Genomic DNA, 21,224 nt, shown 5'->3' with positions numbered 1-21,224 from the left:
GAGGGAAAGAGAGACAGGGGGCCCAGCATCCCAGCGCTCGTTGCCTGGTTGACACGTCTCACACACCAAAGTGCTTCTCCAAGCGTTTTTCACCCCTCAGTCGTTAACCTTCTATTAACTCCTCCATCAATTGCCACTCACTCACACTCACACTTTCCCTGATTTCTCTCCTTGCTCACTCACTTACACACACACAGAAGAGATTTATAAAGGGTGTTTTTCCCAAAGAGGAGACACAGGGGAGAGGCTTGAGTGCATGAGAGAAAAAAAAAATAGCGTGCATGTCTGCATGTGTGTTGTTCTTTGTCAATTTTCAGCACACTGTTAACCAACACAGGCCATGGCCTCGTCCTTTACTGGTCTGCCTGTGGTTGGTTTCAAGACGATTAGAAATATAATTGGAGAGTTGCTCAGCAAGGCTATGCACTTTTTGCTGTTGTGTACTTTTTCTGTAGGTAAAGTTTTTGCACAGTTGCATTCATACTTCACATTTTAACAGTGTGTCCTTCTCTTTCCTTTTCATCTATCCTCCTCTCACTTTTCATTTCTATACATCTCACTCCTCCTGCCTCTTCCTCCATCTCTGTTTCCCTGTCTCCAGGAGTGTGCCGGTGAGCCGCTCTTTATGCTGTACTGTGCCATGAAGCAGCAAATGGAAAAGGGACCAATAGACGCCATCACAGGAGAGGCCCGCTACTCCCTCAGCGAGGACAAACTCATCAGACAGCAGATTGACTACAAGACTTTGGTCAGTATACACACACATGCTAGTGGACAAAAACAGTTGGTCTATACATGGGGTGCAGGAGAAGAGTGTGAAACAGATCCTCTCTTACAGTTAATACTGTGCATTCATGTGGATTTGTGTCCAGTATACTGAATCAAAAACCATTTTGCAACGATGACTATTTACAGATCCACAAAATATCCTCTTAGCTGTGTGACCTAAACATAAAACAAGTGTGAAACCAAGAGGACCTCGGACTCTGATGAAATGCCCTTATAATAATGATAATAATAAAAAGCTCAATGTGCATTGTTCCACAGTTAAATATTGATTCTAAACTGCTCCATGAAGTGTCAAAAATCATCACAGGGTTCTGCTTCTCCCACATCAATAGTTAACGCTCTGACTTCCTGGTTTAAATGTGACCCTGTGACCTTTGCCCTCTGACCCCCGCCTCTGTAGACGCTGCACTGCGTGAACCCAGAGAATGAAAATGCCCCAGAGGTGACGGTGAAGAGTCTGAACTGTGACACAGTGACGCAGGTGAAGGAGAAGCTGCTGGATGCTGTGTACAAGGGAACGCCGTACTCCCAGAGACCAAAGGCCTCAGATATGGACCTGGGTAAGGAGAGGAAGAGCTTGCACACACACACACACACACACACACACATACACAGACCAAGTATAGACACAGAGCACAGAGCACAGGTGCAGTGCTACTACAGGGGGTAAAAGAGGGAATCGGTTCAAGAGCTCTCTGAAGCAGGAGGGGGTCCTACAGACAGGAGAGGTTATTCTGTACAAAAATAAATTCAAGAGTGGAACCAAAAGTCACTTAAATTATGCATTATACCCATTCTAAATTTTATTAAGTCATCGAACATTGCTATCTGCATCCTTAGCCACGGCAACTTGTTTTTTTTTTTTTTGAAGGAGGGGGTTTATGGTGCAAATTGATTGGTGTGCCGTTAAAAGTGGCCATTGCCTCTCTATGCAATCTACATCCTGTTTCTGTCTTCACTCCCTCATATTAAACAAACACACACAACCTCAACTGCATCTCCTCGGTCTGTGTGTTTCCGTGTTGTGACAGAATGGCGGCAGGGCAGGATGGCTCGCATCATCCTGCAGGACGAGGATGTCACCACGAAGATCGACAATGACTGGAAGAGGCTCAACACCCTGGCTCACTACCAGGTACCCCGCTGATCAAGCACAACATAAATCCTAAGATGCAATGTGTCGTACTGGAACAATAACTCCCCACTGTATAACAGAGTAATAACTCCTTGATTGCATGTTCTATGTGGCTCTCTAGTTCATTCATGTACAGTTGCTGTTGTGATTGTCACTGTTTCGGGTAGATTTCAGCACAGTGAGACAATGTATGTGTTCACATTGGATTTCGTTATAAAATAAGATGCATGTCATTTAAATGAAAAATTTGGCACATTTTAAGTAAATGACGCAAGTAGCAATTTTAGAAAAGAAATTCCATTTGAGCATCACTGTAATTTGCGTCATTGAACTATAATCTTGCTGCTGGACGTCATCTGCAGCGCTAACTGAAATTACAAATCCTGTTTCAGGTGACAGATGGCTCAGTGATTGCCCTGGTGCCTAAACAGAACTCAGCCTACAACATCTCCAACTCCTCCACGTTCACCAAGTCCCTCAGCAGATACGGTACGAGAGAAGGTGTGTGTGTGTGTTTTGTATGTGTGTACGTCTGTGTGTACAAGTGTATGTCTGTGTGTATTTTTTAATATGTGCAGATGCATATCTAACAAGGTGCTAGGGAGAGCTAAATACCCTCTTTGCATTCAGGTGGTGCTGTCACAAAATTAGAAAATTTAAAAAATGGGAAGAGCTGTGTAACTATTACATATGATACCATGAGTTCACATTCAAAGTGTGCAATGACTTGCACACCTTGAATATGTCAGTCTGGTGTTTGTGTCTTTGTCATCTCAGTAAACAAACTAGTTAGTTTTCCTCATGACACCATCTCTTTGATTTAGTTTAGATGAACTGGAATGCAGTTGAAGACCTGGTGAACAGCCTGTTGCCCCTTTTGTTTCAGTTTTTACAGTTGAAACTTATACACTGTTGAATATAGATTTATTGAAAGAATCAAATATCTACACACTTAATAAGCAATATAGGACTGAAATTTAGTCAATGTTAGGGCAATTTTTCAGCCAAACTTACAGTTTGCAAAAAAAAAAAACAAACCACTGGTAAATTCTTTTTATATATGCCATGGAGGATGTCTTGTTTGACAACTGTCCGCAGCACAGTTTGGCATTGAGTAGAGTGTCCATGCATTACTGACAAGGTCGTTATCTCTGCTCACTTCTCTCTCAGATTCTGTCTGTCTGATCCCCCTCATGCTCAGCATGCCTATTTATTATGTAATACAGACTGTAATGCAAAAACACATGAAGTCTACATGTAAATTAACACAAGACTACTGAAGAAGGACTACTGAAGGTGTGAGACACATTTTGCCACATTAGCAAACTGTAAATGAAGGTTATTTCCACTTCATATATTGGAGCTATATAAATATATACAATGTTTGATGGGAGCATCCAAGCAAGAAATCAAGTAAACAGGTGTCAGGTTGCTCAGAAAATGACAACACATTATAGCACACTTAGTTGCTCCTCATCTTGTTGTACCATGCCTGCCTATGTATTTCGCTAATCAGAAGTGGGAGAATATCAAGACACCCCATGCTATTGATGCCCTTATGAGCATGGCTTCACCATGATGGTGTCCAGCCGTGGATGAGGTGTACTTTAATGTCACAGACAGCTGGTTGGCTCTGCCCCTGGATGCAGGAGGCTCTGATGGAGCTGTCACAAATGGATTAGCAGACTTACAAGTCTGCATTTTGGTGAAGGGCAAACAATTTGAATTAATGAAATATGGGTGCTAAAGTTTTTTTTTTTTTTTTTTTTTTTTTAAATGCCACATAAGTGTCATCCAGCTACACCAGATCTAGACAGCTGTCCAGATATCACCAGGCACATGTTAATGCCAGGTGTGAAGTGGACCTCTGTTCCTCACTATCACTGTTTTCATCTCTTCCTCTCTTTTTCCCATTTTCTGAGTCTCTCCCTGGTCTATAGTAACTCTGCTCCTGAGCCCTGCCACCATGGCATACACATAAATACTCACTAACACCCCCATCACACTTACTCTGCACTTCCCCGGTCCGCATTCTCTCCTGACATTTTGAACCTCTCAATCCTTTCCTGCTTTGTCACGCAAGTGACAAGCATTCAAACTGAAAGCGTAATGCTCCGTGTCACAAAATAGGGGATCACTGTCCAACAAAGGGAAGGAGGGAGGGAGGAAGGGAGCAGGAGAGAGAGTGACAGACAAATTTATTCTGGAATGAAAGAGTGACGTGTAAGTAGAAGAAGCTGTCACCTTTCAGAAATACTTTTAACTTCACACAGAGATTTGGCTCTCTGTAGCTCCCTCAGATTTCTTATTCATGTGTTTTTTCCACCTGTGTAGCTTAAATTAGCTCCCCCTTGAAATGGTGATTAAGTGAGGATGAATTACACTTTTATAAACTACGGAGCAGCGCCAAGTCGTGGGGTGTTCTGCATTAACTAATATTCCTGCCATCTCAATCAGAGAGCCCTGGTTCAAACCCACAGCAAGTTTTTGTCCTGCTGAAGTGACCTCGTAAAAGAAAGACACTCACTTCTAGTTCAACTGACATTCGATCAAATTATATCACGCTTTATGGTCAGATTTTTCTGCAGCTTGTCTTTTTGTCAAAGCCAAATTTGTTCATATACTCAAACAAAATAAATTTAAAAAAAAATCACAAACAATATTACAGCTCCAGAGCAGCAATCCTCCACATGACCTTGACATCTGAACTTCCTGAGAAAAAAGACAAAGAAAAGTAGAACACCATCCTCTTACTCTATCTCTCTTATCCCTGAGTGGTTAAATAAAAAAAAATCAATCTCTGTGCTTGTGTCTTTCCTTTCTGTCTGTTATTTTTGGCCCTTTTCACTCACCTCTCCCTCATGTCTCGTCCTCCTCCAGAGAGCATGCTGAGGACAGCCAGCAGTCCCGACAGCTTGCGCTCCAGAACTCCCATGATCACCCCGGACCTCGAGAGCGGCACCAAACTTTGGCACCTGGTCAAGAACCACGACCATTCAGATCAGAGGGAAGGGGACAGAGGGAGCAAGATGGTCTCTGAGATCTACCTGACCAGACTGCTAGCCACCAAGGTATAGAGAAGCTGTATAATTACACACACACACACGCTCTTACACACCTTTAGCTAAAAGCCCCCACGTCCACCACCATCCTTGTCATGTCGCCCACTGCCACCAGCAGCCCCTATTGACCTTTGTTTGGTGGTGGTCTCAAAGCTCATTAACATTTTTCATAACCTTTTGCACAAAGACACACATATGCACAGGAATGAGTGTGTGTGTCTTAATTAGGAGGTTGACCTTTGACTATTGAGTTGTTTGGTTGGCGTTACTGGGCCCTGTTGGCGGCCTCGGGGCTTTTAGGCCTGAGCTTTTACCCTGCAATCATTATTCACCAAATTCCTCCATGTCCTCCAGACCACACGTGGAACCTGTGGCTCAGGGTGTTTTTTTAATGCAGCGTGCATCTTCAAATGATGATCTGAAAGGTTATTTGGAGTTGGGCTCAGCGTTTGTGTTGATGTCCTAGGAGAAACAAAATTCAATCAGTGTGTGTGTGTGTGTGTGTGTGTTGTCCCTGAGTAAGTTATCAAACTCCCACTGGGCAGAGTGTGACTGTTTAAATGTTTTGTGAAACCGTTACAATCCCAGAACTGTTTTCTAGTCTGGGTCTGTCAAAGCTGGTTCTTTACCTGGGCTGTTGCAGGAGCAGTTGCAAGAAGTTTGTGGAGGGTTGGTTAGGTCGTTATTGTGTATGGTCTAATGCACACTTGTCCACAAAACACAAGTTGCATCTCTGCATAGCTCACATTTGCGATTAATAATACTGTAATTACATTATAAGAGAGATAAAGATTGCATGAAATATGATAGTGGAATTAATAGGCTTACATGTCATCTATCCTGAAAAAAACAACTGCTTTGTTTTGTTTTTGCCTTATTTCCCACAAGCTGCATTTCAGCCTCAACTCAAGAAAGAACACACAACAGTAATGAGAAAAAAAATGTTCAAATATACCCATTTGTTTTCACATTTCCTCAGAAACAAAATTAATTCTCTCCTCTGAGCAATGCACTCAGTTATCAATATGATCATATAAAAATAGTATCATTAACACCACTTTCTTTGAGTCTGTGTAACTGTCTGCATTAGCCCCAAGAAAAGCCAAATTAGCACATTCACGGTCCCAGAAATAATAAATCTCCAGCATAAACTTGTGAAAAAGCAAGAAATATTTTCTTGTTTTATAATACATCATTCTGCCACACTTTACACACAGAATATACATGGACCCCAGCTGTTTTACCCCAAATCCGCTCGCATTCTCACACAGGCACACAATCGTCCACATTAACATTATCAACACAAACACAGCAACTGCTAGTGCAGCCTACTGACAGTGTCAAGCTTTTGCTCTCATTTGCAAGAACTTACTATCTTGGTGATTCAGTTCACCCTGGAACTTCCTCTCCCCCGATGTTTCATTCATTAGCTCTAAATTTCCATTGTTCGAGCTCCAGGTAGGAAAGTGCAGGGTTAGCGGCATCAATGCCGCCTCGATTGGGAAATGATTAACATGCAAGCCAGAGGAAGACAATGGGGGGGGGGGACTTGGAGTGCTGCAGTTTGTTCGTATTTATTACAGCTCCCACAGCTTTGTATGTTTAGGAAGCTGATTTGTGGCTGTGTGAATGAATACAAAACTGCAGATTCAACTTCTGGCTGGTTTAAATAAGATTTTTTTTTTTTTTTTTTAAAAAGTGGCCTGAATGCTTGAAGATGGAGACGAAGGCGCTTGATGCTTATGGGAAATATCAAATCATTTCAACTTCAGAGGAGTTGGTGAGAGTTCAGAATCTCCCGTGTTGTATGATGTGGTTAAAAAATAAAAAATAAAAAAATACTGCAGAATAGCCTTAGGCTGAACTCTCACTGGGCCAAATCCTAAATACTGTAAAGAACACTGAGCAGTCCGCATCATCACAAACTCTCAGAAAGTTAGAGTACTAAAAGCAAAGCACTGTCGTTCTCAAACACCTGCTACTGTCAGCCATCGCCTACAGCCAGACCATCACCACTAAGGAGCAGTGTGCAGCAGAGGAAGTTGTTTAGTGGTGCTGTGACATAACTGCTCAATCCTTAAGTTTAAATAACAGGGACACATACGTTTTGAATTACAGTGTTATGTAAAGGTGCCATAGACTTATTTCTACTTTGTTAATTCATAATGCATCCTACTGCTTTTCCTGCTTCAGGGTACGCTCCAGAAGTTTGTGGATGACCTGTTTGAGACCATCTTCAGCACAGCACACAGAGGCAGTGCCCTGCCTCTCGCCATTAAGTACATGTTTGACTTCTTGGATGAGCAGGCAGACAAGCACTCCATATCAGACTCTGATGTACGGCACACTTGGAAGAGCAACTGGTGAGTTTCTGTGTGCACCCTGTGAAAGGGTATCATCATCCCGAGTATTTGGTAGCTGCTCTGTGTCTCATTAGTGTTGTGAAAAAGTTGCTGTGGTATGAAAAAAGATTTACTGTAAGTTAGCGAATATGCAGCACTTTAACACTGGCAGTGCAGCAGAATGTACAGTGATCTTATTTCCCCTGCCTCAGGTATTTTATCACTCAGACTCTTCCTTTGTTCAGCCAGAGTGTGTACGCAGCTTCATTCATTGCAGTGCTCTCTGCACCTTAATAGCTTGTCAAATCCCTCTAACTCTGCAGCTCCTTCTCTCCCTCCTTCCTCCTTTTCCCTCCTGTATTCCTTCAATCCTTCTAGTCTTCCGCTGCGGTTCTGGGTGAATGTGATCAAGAACCCACAGTTCGTCTTTGACATCCACAAGAACAGCATTACAGACGCCTGCTTGTCTGTGGTGGCTCAGACCTTCATGGACTCATGTTCAACATCTGAGCATAAACTGGGGAAGGACTCACCTTCGAACAAGCTGCTCTATGCTAAAGACATCCCCAACTACAAGAACTGGGTAGAAAGGTACACAAACAGATGCTAAACTTGCTTTGCCATTTAGTTATTTTAGATAATATTTGCAAGATTTCAACTTTTACATGTTTTTTGGTGTGTATTTTTCCAGGTACTACTCCGACATCTCGAGGATGCCAGCCATCAGCGACCAGGACATGAGTGCCTACCTGGCGGAGCAGTCGCGCCTGCACGCCAACCAGTTCAACAGCATGTCGGCCCTCCATGAGATCTACTCCTACATCGTCAAGTACAAGGATGAGGTGAGACATCAGCGATTGCTAAGAAACTGAATATATTTTAATCTTGATTGTTGAACATTTGTATTTTACTTGCTTACATATGTACTTTAGACAGTGTGTTTAGGCTAAGAAAAGTCAGGCTTATTGTAAAAAGATTGATTTAACTAAACCTAAACCTAAATGGGGTAAACATTATCAGGCAAAGCAACCCCCATGCTGTATTGTTTTGTTTTGTTTTATTTTGTATGCTGTAGTAGCAACCAACCTTTATTTGTTTGCTCAGCCATAATTTGAATACTAGCTTTTACATGAGAATGTAAAGCAAAAGCTAGGATTGCCGACCTCTTCCCATTTCTATCTTTAGATCTTGTCGGCTTTGGAGCGGGACGAGCAGGCGAGGAGACAGAGACTGAGGAGCAAGTTGGAGCAGGTCATCGACACAATGGCCCTGAGCAGCTGAGGACCATCCAGCACCTCCATCTCCTCCTTCTCTTCACTCCTCCTCTCTATCTGTCTCTCTCCCTCGCTACTCTCACCCAGACAACAAACAAAACTCCAACCCTCCCCCCCTACAAGACGAACTGCAAAAGGACTGAAGCAGTATACTGCAAACCGCGGGGGTTCGGCAGAGATGGGCGGGCTTGTGTACGCTTAACGTGTGTATGTGTGCGTTTGTCTGCGGCCCCCATACAGTGTGTGTGCGTGTGTGTGTGTGTGTGGGCACGTGTCTGTGTGAGAGACTGGGACACCGGACATTTTCACACATGCATACATGGAGAAACATGTCAACTGACAGCATTTGATTATTGTGGATGTTGGTGTTTGTGGTTTGCTTGACTTTTGATTTCAGGAGTTTTGTCGTGATGAAGCGATGGTCAGGAAAGAAACAGTGGAAGCCTGGAAATGAACTCCATATATGGCATCATCATTAGCCGGATGGACCAATCTGTGATGAGCCAATGGAGAGAGGCTCTCTAGGTCATGTGATTCCAAAAGGTGTCACAGTTTTAAAGGATGTTAGTTTTTTGTTTTTTTTCCTTTTTGTATAAATGTAATCAACTGCCCACTCTCTGATCTCTCGCCACTTGTATTACTGCTGAATTTGCACAATTTACAGAAACGTTACAAAGGAAGACTATATAGATATTATATATAAATACAGCTACGTTTTTAAAGAAAGATTAGGGAGCAAACATTTTTGTTGTTTTCCTTTTCATTTTAAACCAACAAACACAATGAAAATACAACAATAAAACATGATTTGATATTTCAAATACAAAAGAAAAAAAAACAACGTAGACAAAAAAAAATATGAAAAAGAAACAAAAAAGTCGTACTGTGCCATGTTTTCTTTGAATGTTGTTTAGTGCAAAGACATTTTGTTAGATGGAATGTGCTACCGTATGATTTTTAAATATGAACATGCCTAGTGACTGAAAAGAATTGTTTGAGTAATGACTCCATCTTAAGATCCTTGTTGAAAAGTGGCGGGAAGAGAGATGGCGCGCGTAGCCGTCGTTCTCCTCTAGTTCAGGACGGTTCATGGTGTCATGGTGATAACATGAAGTTGCTGTTGTTTCAAATTCAATCAGTGCAATCTTTTGGTTTCAGGAAACCAAATATATACTCACAGGATTGTTGCTTTATCATGACCACATTAGTGTCTGGCTCCACAGCCGGTTCTTTTTTCTCTCTAAGGGTCAAGAAGTGACAGTTCAGTGGATCATGGTAATAGTGACTGAACAATGAAGTAGCTACATTGCACTACAGGAAATATTCCCGTTTGCCCCCGTTTACCACGTAGCCACCCTATCTAACCGCGGGATTCCACGGGTCCCGAGTTTGTGTTCTCCATCTCCTGAAGGGTCATTAATTCTCCAAACACAGCCCTGTAAGAGCAAAGCCAAAGTCTTGGTGCTCTCAGACTCTGTTTACGTCTTTACAGGAGCCACACTGAGGTCAGAGCTTAGCGGAGCCCCTTAGTGATGAAACAAAGTGGGAAAAGCTGTTTCCAGCCAAAAGCCACCTCGTTTTTTTTTATCGTTTTCTCAATGTTAATACCCAAATAAAGGGGCAAAGAAAAAGATATACTGAGTGTTTCTCTCCACCTCTAACCTATCTGTTTGAGACAGGGATTTTAGCTCTTTATCCATAAGGGGAGGAGTACAGAAAGATACAGAGGTGAGACACCTCTGTTCATTAGCTACACAAGGCTGAGTAATCCTCCCCTTAGCCTGCAGCTCTTGTTTCAAAACTAGCCTATTGCCATGTGTGGCTTAAGCTTTTTTTTTTTTTTTTTATTACTGCTCTCCTAAGAGGATTTCTTTGTTTCTCTTTTTTTGGAGTCTTGAAGTCATGGTTTTTAACTTTGTGGTGAGAAATAATGTTTTCCGATTCTTTTTTCCTTTTTTTTCTGCTTGCCGAAAAACCAAACTGTGGTCTGTATAATGTTTTTGTTGATGTTTTCATTTGTAAATTGTATACTTTTTCATGATGAACAAAAAGCTGTTTGCCATTTTTGTAATCAGGTTGTTTTGTTTTGTTTTTTCGTCTTTTTATTTTCCACATGTAAATTGTACATTTTACGGTACACAGAAGACAAAATTCTCTTCGGTTTGCCTGAAGTTGAAGTACTTGACCGAACTCAAGGTTTATTCTCCTGCTCAAGGATCGAAATGAAATAGTTGCATCAGATGAGCATCTGTGTCTTTGTGATGGAAATGTGACTTGCTGCTTTAACTCTTGTACCTTGTTTTTTCTATCAAACATTAGGGCTGTCATTTTATGCTGATCATAAATGCTGTCGCTGTCCATTTTTATGCCAGGTTCCTTAAAAACAAAAAAACAAAAAATAACAATCTTCTGGCACATCCGAGAATAGTGAGCACACCTCCAAAATTAATGTCACCCACCATTTTGTTTACAAGTCTGAGATGTGACATCACTTTCTATAGCTGCATACATATGAGCCAACTTCAACTGGATACCTGTTGGGACTTGATAGTTCATTGTGTACCTGCCAAAAAACAGTCTTGAGGGACCACTCTGCCCATGTTAGGATAGAAATTTCTCCTTTTCAGCTGACCACGTTGGCTACGCACATGAAATCATTTCTGTTAGAATCATCTATATTAAAGAGAGTACTGCAAAACCGCCACCAAAATGTGCTTAGTCCACCATACAAACGTTTTAAACATATTTTTTTCCTCAGCTGACCTTTTGCTGCATTCGTACATTTTGGTGCTCTAACTTTACATCACATGGGAAGGAAATAGATGACTGCCATTCAAGAGCTCAGCAGTGCTCTTAACAGCAGTCCTTTTGAATAATCTGTATGAGTACGATGTACAATAGGGACAAATCCACCTGCTCCCCGCACAAGCACACAGACAGAAACCAACTGAGGCTGCAGCGTCCAGCTGGTGATCTGTCAGGCTCTTTAAAGACACTCAAACATTCTCAATTCATTCTCAGGTTCATGCTCCATTTGTGTGGTATACTGGTTGTAATTTGGTTGATTAAATGACTGCTGAGGGAGCTGGTTTGTTTACCATTTGCATGGCTACTTGCCTTTTAGATTGACCTGCTTTGCCAAGTCTGGACGCATCTTCGGAGAAACTTCCCAGCCACCTTCATTTTGCACTGTTTAGTGTGATAATTGACTTGTATTTATTGTTATTGAGGTGGTTTAAAGCATACTCATCGTCTGAGAGCGTTTGGTGTCATCTGGAGTGGCAAGCATCAGCTGCCGACTCAGAACTTGTCACAACAACAACGTGTCGAGTGTAGTTTGACAGAGAATTGCAGGTTTTTGGGCTGTTCTTCTGTCAAATCAGAACAAATTAACAAGTGAAATTCACTGCACTGCCTTCAGTGTGAGCGGATTCAGCACACAGTCATGTATCTCATGTTTAATTCTCAGCTCTTTAAACATGCTTAGTCACATTTTTGCCTTTCCAAACCACGGTTGAATCAAATGCGAGTCCTGGCATCATTCTGTTTTCAGTTTTTTTTTTTTTTTCATGCTTTCCTCCAACTCTGGAAACTTCAGAAATTGTTCTTTTTTTCCTTTTCTTTTTCAAAATGGAAGTTACATAGGATCCTAGGAAACGCAAAGCAAATGAATTTCAGACAGAGTTGGCAAAGGAATTTTAATACTACAATAACTCTGATACATTTTTAGAGTTTCAGACTTGAAGCGACTGTCACAAGTTTGCAGGTTTAACATTCATTGTGTAAATATTCTGTTATTTCCTATTTTGCAGATTTACTACTTGTAAATAAACACGCATCGAGGAGAGATTAAACATTTTTTGCTAAATAAAATGTGGATTTGAATTTTATTCAATGACTGATTTTGATGGAAGCAGTGATAGTTGTGTAGGTTAAGTCGTACAGTATATAGTCCTATACTGGTGTGTAATATACATGCATGTATTCTACTGTATCTTAGGATTCTGCACCTCACACTATTGCTATGGCCAAGGTTACTGCGATTCCTAATATTTGAATATTTATTATTTCTCTATCTGCAGCTCTCCTTCCCACTTATTTCCATAGATGGTCCAATCACCTGTACAACCTTGAAGAGATTCTCATTCTCAGTGGCAGCTGGCTACCTGGGTGGCTGCGGTGGGTGCGTGTTTTTCATGATCAATAACTGTGCAGTATTGCATTTCAAATATGACCAACAGCACAACACATGAAAATTAAATATGTGGTTCCAGAAGTATGTCAGCACAGGAACTACTTGTTGCTGGCTAGTTGGAAACTACTTGAGCTGGCAACACTTGACAGTCAATGCACGCTGGTGCTAGTCAATCACAATAGCTCTTTTTCTAGCTCAGTCACCCTTGGGACAATAAGCTCAGTTATTCAAAAGATGTATTTTTCCCTTTTGTAACACTGACTCTGCTGACTCTCTGACTCACCATTAATCTGAATCACCATCTAATCGTTGCATTGAAATGAATTCTTTTCTTGTTGTTTGAAATGCTGGTATCACCAGGCCTTAACCCTTCAGGCCAGTGACATATATACTATTACTATACTAGTTTGTTGTTTGCATTTTATTAGGATACTGGCCAGGTGAGATGTTGCTTCCTGTTCTGTAACAACACTCCACTAGTATCTGCACTGGTTTAGAAATTTTTCTATCAATACCCAGCCCACACATTAATTCTAGCTTTTTAATAGGACGTGTCATTTATTATCAAAGAATTAAGGTTCAAAACGTTCACAGCCAAGTAAAACCTCCTTGTCAGGCTGCAGCACGACAGCTTCCCTCCTCTGTCTCCCTGCCTTTCATAACATGACCGGCATCATTAATCATTCTTATGGGAATGTACTTGAGTGGCTGGTAGGGGTTTGCCCCCCCAACACACACACACACACACACACACACACACACACGTCATGCTTGCACTGCCCTCAGCATTGCAAGCAGCCTTACATGGGCACTTACACGGTAGAGCGGCCCTGAGTACATAGTACAGTGGTGTGTCAGCTGGATCAGGTGGGCTCGGCCGGTGATTTTCATGGATTCAAGTTGTATTTGTTGCTGAACAAGTGGAGCAACTGAGAGAGACCAGGGGGAAAAAAGTGTATTGGAATGAACTAAAACCACCACCTTGCCCCACCCCCCCTCCCGCGGATTCAATGAGCCCAGATAGACAGAAAATGTTATCGTTTGCACCATGTGTAACCAGCCGGGCTAATTCAATTAAAATTCCATCCAAGGAGGAACGCTGAAATTGCGTAATGGTCGTGGGAGCACTGAATCTCGTAATGATCCTGTCAAGAGGCAAATGATCTTGCGGCGCGAACATTATGATAAATTCCTTGCAAAGCACAAGATGCTCGATTTCTTCACCCCCCTTCCCCACCACCTCGCCGTGCATGCAAAATTCTGTTGCCATAGTTAATAAAGCCATGATCTATATTTGCCCCCCCCCTTTTCCTCTTTAATCTCGTTTAGTTACAATTGAAGAGGGCTCTGTGTTTTATCGCGCGCTGAACCCAGTGAAATTGGAATTCTATTTTAGCTGAGGAGTCTTTTGGTATCTGTCAGTGTGTGTTGCATCAAAAGTCTGGCGGAACCGGGGCACCGTGAGTGGCAGTAGTATCTATAGGGCCCCTAAATCCAGTGAGCGATTCAGTTTGCTCCTGGCGAGGCGAAGGTGACAGCCGTGACTGGTTGGGGGATGCTGCGAGATGGATTACTGTCACCGTTCTCAACTTACGGCGCACAGAAGAAGCTACATGTGTGTGTGTGTGTGTGTGTGTGTGTGAGAGAGAGAGAGAGAGAGAGAGAGAGAGAGAGAGTGTGTGTCTGAAGGAGAGGGGTGGGCGTTAAGTACAGGTGCTGCCAACCTTCAGCCCACCACAGACATACACTTACTCGCACCGTACAAAGCTCCCCAAAGCAAGTCTGAAGCACGGTGAGTATTTAGTGAAGATGTAGTCTGTGTTAGATTAGCTTTTAAAGCCTCACTGCGAATTCAGAGGCACCTTTTCAACTTATAACCAGATGAAATTAAAGCTGCTCTCATCAATATTTTTATATCAACAAAGAATCAAATTTCTACCTGTAATGGGAAAGAGGTCCTTTGCTTAGTGAAGAGGCCACAGAATTATCACCCGACTGCAGTTGCCCTTAACTTTACAAACCTTTTTTTAGCATCTTTAGCTTATTGTTTTGGTTTTAAGGCCTGCAACTTTACCATTACTTTACTGTTATTTCGAGTTTTAGCTAACAGGCATCAATGACCCTGCTGTGCACCTGTGTCACAAACAGCCAAAATTAACAGCTAGTTGGTGAACATAGTGGAGCATTTGGCAGCTAGTTAGCCCTGACATTTCCCTCAGGACTTGAGAACAGAGTGAATATTGGATTTACATGTGCCTCGTGGTTTAGAAACACAACTCCAAATGAAGGCAATTGTGCAAATGGGGAATTGTTTGCTAACGCATTTGCCATGTTAACTTTGTAAGGTGATAATACAGTGCGTCTGTGTTGTGTTTGCAGCTTGTTGTGGTGTCCCAAGCTGGCCAAAACATCAGTTTAAAGGTAAGGTTAAAATTGTTTCTGTCTCAAATGTGTGTAATGGCCAAAAAGTGATACTTTCTGCATCTGGCCTTTTCCTCACAAAATAAGCATCAGATTAGCAACATTACAATCAATTTTAATTAAAGAAAAATGTAATTGTTTATTTCTATAAAGCTGAAAACATTTATAATGAAGTGGTTTCTTGCCTGATTAGTACTTGTCCTCAGGGTTACTGGTAGAAAAATGAATAAACAAAAAATTAATTGTTTTGTGGAGAATTTGTGGACACTGTCATTTTGTCCATAACCTTTTAGCAGACTCATTTTAAAAGCAGATGTGCCCTTGTCTAACAGAAAGACTTGTACCAGACTGTAATTTTTCATTCTATTTATGTGCCACGTTTCGTAATGCCTTGAACCCATTGTGATCCATTTTGAATCATTTGACTAGTACAGCAGGAGACCTCCCCTCGTTTTACTCTTTCCTAAAGTACTTGGAACAGATCGTTTTAATTGGATAGAAACATAAACCAGCAGATGACTTCCTCCAAAAAGGAAGCAGCATAGATAGGCTGACAATCGCAGTTACCTCTCTCAAATAAGGTAGCCAAAGTTACATTAGTTCAATTTACTAATGATTGCAAAGTTCTTTACATGGCCACCAGACTTTTACAGGCTCTATAGTGCCTAATCTATTACTATTACTATTACTATAGTCTATTCTGCAGAACACAGCCCAGCCAGTCAGGACTGACAGTATTCTGTGTTTTAATAGATCACTGAAATTTTAGACATCTCTGCTTTTGTGTTTGATATATTCCCCCCATTTTTCCCTTGAGCCAAAATGCTTCAAATCGATTAATGCTTGGACTTGACTTCTAACCGTCACCTTGGTCACCTCTGAGCTTCCCTTCCTCCCCAAATACATACACACACACACACATGCAATACAAACATATGTTGTTCCCTAAGGAAACCCCCCACCCCCAACCCCAATGTTGTGACTGGGAGGAGGTGGTCTGTCTGTTTCACCTGTCTTCCCCCACCAGGTGATGTGTCACGTCCCCCAGGATCCGGAGGAGTCTGTCCGATTAGCCCATCCACCCCTCACACCTCCACTCAAGGATGGAGAGATGAGCCATGTCTGTGTGCGCGGGCATCTTCATGCCTGTGGAGAAATGCATTCTCGTGCACGCATTTTATTATCAGCTCCGAGTGTGCATACATGCATGGCTTGTGTGCAGTCTGAAGGTCAGAGAGGTCAGCCGCAGACTTCCCACACATGATATCGTCAGTCAATTTAATCACTACTCAACCAGCTGATGGTCCGCACCAGATTGATAAAAGGCTCTGGAATTGTTGCTAATGGCTGCAGTCCACAGTGGCTGCTTCTCGTTCTTTCTCCCTCGTACACACAGACACATACATGCAAACGCACCCACAAACACACAATACAGCCCCCTTTTGATCTTCAAATGTGTGTCTTTGGCAGCAATTTTTATTCCTGTGTCTTGCAGCTTCACTGAACCAAACTTGAAAGGCACTGCTTTTCCTCAGAGAGAAGAATGAATCTCTCTAGGTCTATTGTGGCATTAAGCTTTGAGGGGGCACAACAAAGAAGTCAAATAGATATGTACACATTTTTCACTTGCTTATTTTCCTCAATTATTTGAATGGCTCTTGAAAGAGCAGTTTCCTTAGACAATAAGTACAATTATTCTCTCTGTTATTTCCCTTCTCGGTAATTAGCTACGATGCGTGGCAGTCAAAAAAGATAAAATTGCATTGCGTGTTCTTTAAAGATAACAAAATGGAGCAGATGAAATGGAAATAATATGTTTACATTTTATTTCTTATTCAGATAGATGTGTGTGTGAGAATCATCTTAAAACATTCCTTCCTAATGAATTTTGTGATAAATTATTAAATGCTGATTAGATGTATCAGAGGACGCCAGATGCTTCTTAAATCCCTCAAAGATTTAGCCTAAGCTTTGCTCTTTAACCCTCACATTCAGCTTGTCTGTCGTCCTTTCATGTATGATCAACAGAGTAGTTCTGAACATGCTACTTTTACACTCGGCTTCCACACTAGCGCTATCCTCCCGTGCATTCACCGCTGTCACTTTGATGTCAGAGGGACGTGGTGTGTCTTAACGACCTGGCGCTCATGAATTAATTAATCACTTCTTGGGAATGTCTCAAACACAGCAGCTTGTGATCAAGTGCATTGTGGGATTGAGATAAGGCATGGACATTGCCTGGCAATGGAACTGACACAAGGACCCTTAATTAGTTCAATTAATTAACCATGGGGATGAGGCCATGACGCAGTCACGCACGCATGCGCGCGTGTGTGTGTGGGTGCATGCGTGCGCGCACGCGTGTGTGTATGCATAACAGAGTTGACAGCTACCTGGAGATTGAGGTTTAACTGCTGGTGTATCGCTCTTCACCAGGTTGTGGCAGGAAGATAAGAGAACAGGATAATTAATGCATGGTGAGAAAAGCAGTGCTCAGGGAAGATGTGTTATTCCTGCTGCTGCAAGTATCTTATGGCATCGCCTGCTGTCTGCAGACGATGATATTTCTTGTTGACCTTTAAGTTTCATAACTGTAGATGCCACATGGGATGATGGGATGATGTTGTGTTCATGATGAGTCTCAAACCCCACCGTGTGAATGTATTGCAGTCTCACTCATAAACTACAGCTTAGTGTCTTTGCCCTCTGGTCTGTGGCTGTAATGCTGTAATAAACCCCCCCCCCCAAGTGTCCTCTGTGTATTACATTCATATGAACATTTGACATTTGCTAGTACAGTAATAGCTATGACATTATAAGAATAGCTCAACATTTTTGGGAAATACACTTATTCCCCTCTTTGCTGAGAACTATACCACTCTGGTGTCTGTTCATGCAGTATTAAACTAGAGCCAGGAGGTAGTTAGCTTAGCCTAGCGTAAAGTCTGGAAGCAAGCGGAAGCAGCTAGCATGGTTGTGGACAACACTGAAAAATCCTCCCTGTAAAGCCACAGCTCTGTTTGTGTACAGATTAACAAACAAGATACAACATAAATATTGAGATTTCTTGTTGTTTCTTGTTTTTTAACAGAGCCATTTCCCAGTGCTTCTAGTCTTTCGACTAAGCAAAGCCATGCTAATCTAAGCTAATTGCCTCCAGCAGGTCTTTAGCTTGGATATTTTTAACAGACAGGTGTCAGTCCTCTCATCAAGCACATTTCCCATAATCTCAAACCAATTCCTTTAACTTTAGAGTGAGTTGTTATTTTGTGACAACCAGGAAGTAAACCTCAAATATTAAACCCAGGAAAGTATTTGTACCTGCATTTGCAGGCTGGACTCCCAAAGATCCCTACAACAGCACATGAAGCAGTTAATAGAAAAATGCAAAATAATCAATAACAATAAATAAGAATGAGTGCAGCCCAGAAATTATTCAGTAGTTGCTATTCATTGATTTAATTTTTCTTCAGTAGCTTTCATTGTAAGGCACCAGTCAGCTGTATTCTTAGTGAATGTGGTGGCCTATTCAAAGTGAGCTGGTTCTCACCCAGGCTTCTGCTTATCTACACTGCAAACTGCTGCTTGAGTTACTGCATGATATGAAAATTCTGCTGCTTCTGCTCATCTACCAGCCAGCCCAGCTGCCAAATGTTCAGATGTGCTTTTATGTACTGTAGCGGGGATATTACAGTGTGTATTCCCTGGTAGCTCATACATCAGTTTGTGCAGAGAGTACATAAAAATGACTCCATTCACCTCCAAAGACAAAAAGTGCCTGGGTGACAAAAAGAGTGCTATGAGGAACTGTGAGCATACGTTAATAGTGTAAATTTGGATATACAGTACAGTACTGTACTGTATCGAAATATGTCTTCTTGTCCAGTGTTGCATGCTCACATTCATCTAAAATCCACTTTCACAGCAGTGCAATTGACTTCGCTTTGGATTTTCTCGCAGTAGTTTTTACAATAAAAAATAAGCAATAGAGTTCAGAAGGCCTGGAATCTGGTAGAGAACATTAATAGAAAAAAAAAATACTGCAATACAGAGAGGGAGAGCAGGGCAACAAAGAGAGAAGAAGTTTCCAGTGCACAGTTCACATACTGTAGGACTCTCCATGCCTTTCCATTGGCCATGAATTTTTTATAGCCCTTGTTGCTTGTCACTGCCTCTCTCCCGCCTTTGCTGGCCGAGTTCAGCTCTTCTAGTGCCTCAGCTTTCAAAAAAGCAGGCAGCCTCGACCTTCTGCTCTCTTCTCTGAATGCATGGCATTTGTATAGCAGGGGAAAGAAGTGATGGAAGGGCGGGAGAAGAAGAGAGGGAAGGTTAGAGCTGGGTGAGGTGGAAGCAATTGCTGCAGCACAGATGGATGGAGAGGTGCCGTCAATGTCAGGTAGTCATGGTAACCTGTCAGAGAGCAGTCATCACGGGATTGTTGGGAGAGAGTTGAGAGTGATGGTAACAACTGGTTTAGTCCATTTCACCTTGCACTTTATGCAAAGGCAAAGCGATTTGTCCCAAGGAGGAGGAGGGTTATTGATAAATATGTCAAGACACCGTCACTATGTAGGAAGAAACCACGCAAAATACATAGAAAATGAAAAAACAGCAGTTTTTAAAGTGCATGCTGAAGATACAGACTGTTTTAAAAAGCACAAACATATGTGTAGACTGCTAAAAATCAAAAATGTATATCCCCATTAGTCAGGGTTGAGTGGCCGAAAACAGTCAAGAGTTAGAGCACGAGAGGAAAGTAGGCATGAGGAAGGGGCAGCAGGTGTGTGTCTGATAATGACCAGGTGGAGGTGGCTGGGCTCTGTTTCCCTCCATTGCGCTACAGAGTCCTGTGGGGTGAAGAAGTGGAAGGCAGACGGAGGAAGAAAAAAAAAAGGAAGGAGAGATGGAAGGAGGTGAAAGGAGCTGGGAGTCCGGGGAGGTGTTGCCAGCGTGAGGCAGTCATGCCATCAGCCACCTCCACTGTTTCCTCCACCTGAGCTCTTGTCAAAGCCAGGTTCCTCCGCCAGATCGATCACCGGACTGCTGGAGAACAAAGATGAGGACAGACCTGCAACATGGCGCCACACTGAGCCATTTTCATCAAGAGAATTAGTAATCATTTTCTTGCCTGGTAGGATACCCTGATTGTCACAGCTTATTATGTAGGTATTTAATATGTCTGCTTTCCTCAGGCCCCTGTTATGCTCCTTAGCCATATACCTATCTCACCGCAGATGTTACAGCAGGAAAAGCACAGGTGTAACTAATAACATTAATGATGGCTCAGTTCCATTTGCATCAGGAAGCCTCGCCAATGAGACAGAATGCATAATACCAGGGCTCTCTAACTAGAACACCTGAATGGAGGGTAGCTATTATTTGTGCTATTTCTTTCATCAGTGGTTGTCCACAGTGAGAAAGGTCTACATTCTTTCATTCTCTGAAGATAGCTATAGTTCCTGCAAAACAGTTCATCTTCTGTGGTCACGTCATGCTGCTTAAGTAACTAAAAAATCTAACTAATAAAATCATATAGATTATTCAGCAATCCAGCCTGTCTATCTGTCTTGTCCTCTCCATGACTAATACACGTAGGAAAAAAGAAAGAAAGAAAGAAAAAAATTTTAACTTAGTTTCTAGGTCTAAGTCTAAGCTTTGAGTTTATCTAGCTTAGAATGTTGACTTTTGTTAACTTACTCCTAACTTACTCCTGGACTAACATGTATGTAGGTATGTGTGTATGCTTGCACATGTGTATCTTCTTCACATGTGAAGCGCTTTGTAACTGCGTGTTTAAAAAAAATGGTATATAGACATTATTTTATGTAATCAAGATTTTTTTTATTTTATTAATTTTTTTGCTTTTTACTCAGATCTGTGTGCTGTACGCACTTGAAAATTTTCAGCCAACAATTTTCAATTTGATCATTTATTATGTCAAGATTTGTCCCTCACATTAGCTTTTACTGTACTGTTAGCAGTCACAACAAGTGGCTGAAGTGCATA

General features: G+C 41.9%; 1 protein-coding gene across 1 annotated transcript in view; it reads left to right on the top strand.

Moving 5' to 3' along the window:
- Positions 1-12,475, top strand: part of LOC108884024 (plexin-A1) — a 185,487-nt gene extending 173,012 nt beyond the window's left edge. The window contains 9 exon segments of the mRNA XM_018677631.2: positions 602-748; positions 1,190-1,349; positions 1,821-1,924; positions 2,317-2,413; positions 4,805-4,995; positions 7,180-7,349; positions 7,707-7,919; positions 8,020-8,170; positions 8,514-12,475. Of these exon segments, the coding sequence (XP_018533147.1) occupies positions 602-748; positions 1,190-1,349; positions 1,821-1,924; positions 2,317-2,413; positions 4,805-4,995; positions 7,180-7,349; positions 7,707-7,919; positions 8,020-8,170; positions 8,514-8,609 (1,329 nt within the window). The 3' untranslated portion in view covers positions 8,610-12,475.
- Positions 12,476-21,224: the final 8,749 nt, after the last annotated feature.

This window comes from Lates calcarifer, linkage group LG12 (assembly GCF_001640805.2).
Source record: "Lates calcarifer isolate ASB-BC8 linkage group LG12, TLL_Latcal_v3, whole genome shotgun sequence".
NCBI classification, from domain to species: domain Eukaryota; kingdom Metazoa; phylum Chordata; class Actinopteri; family Centropomidae; genus Lates; species Lates calcarifer.
The sequence above is the reverse complement of the archived record's forward strand: the minus strand, read 5'-3'. Positions and strand labels throughout refer to the sequence as shown.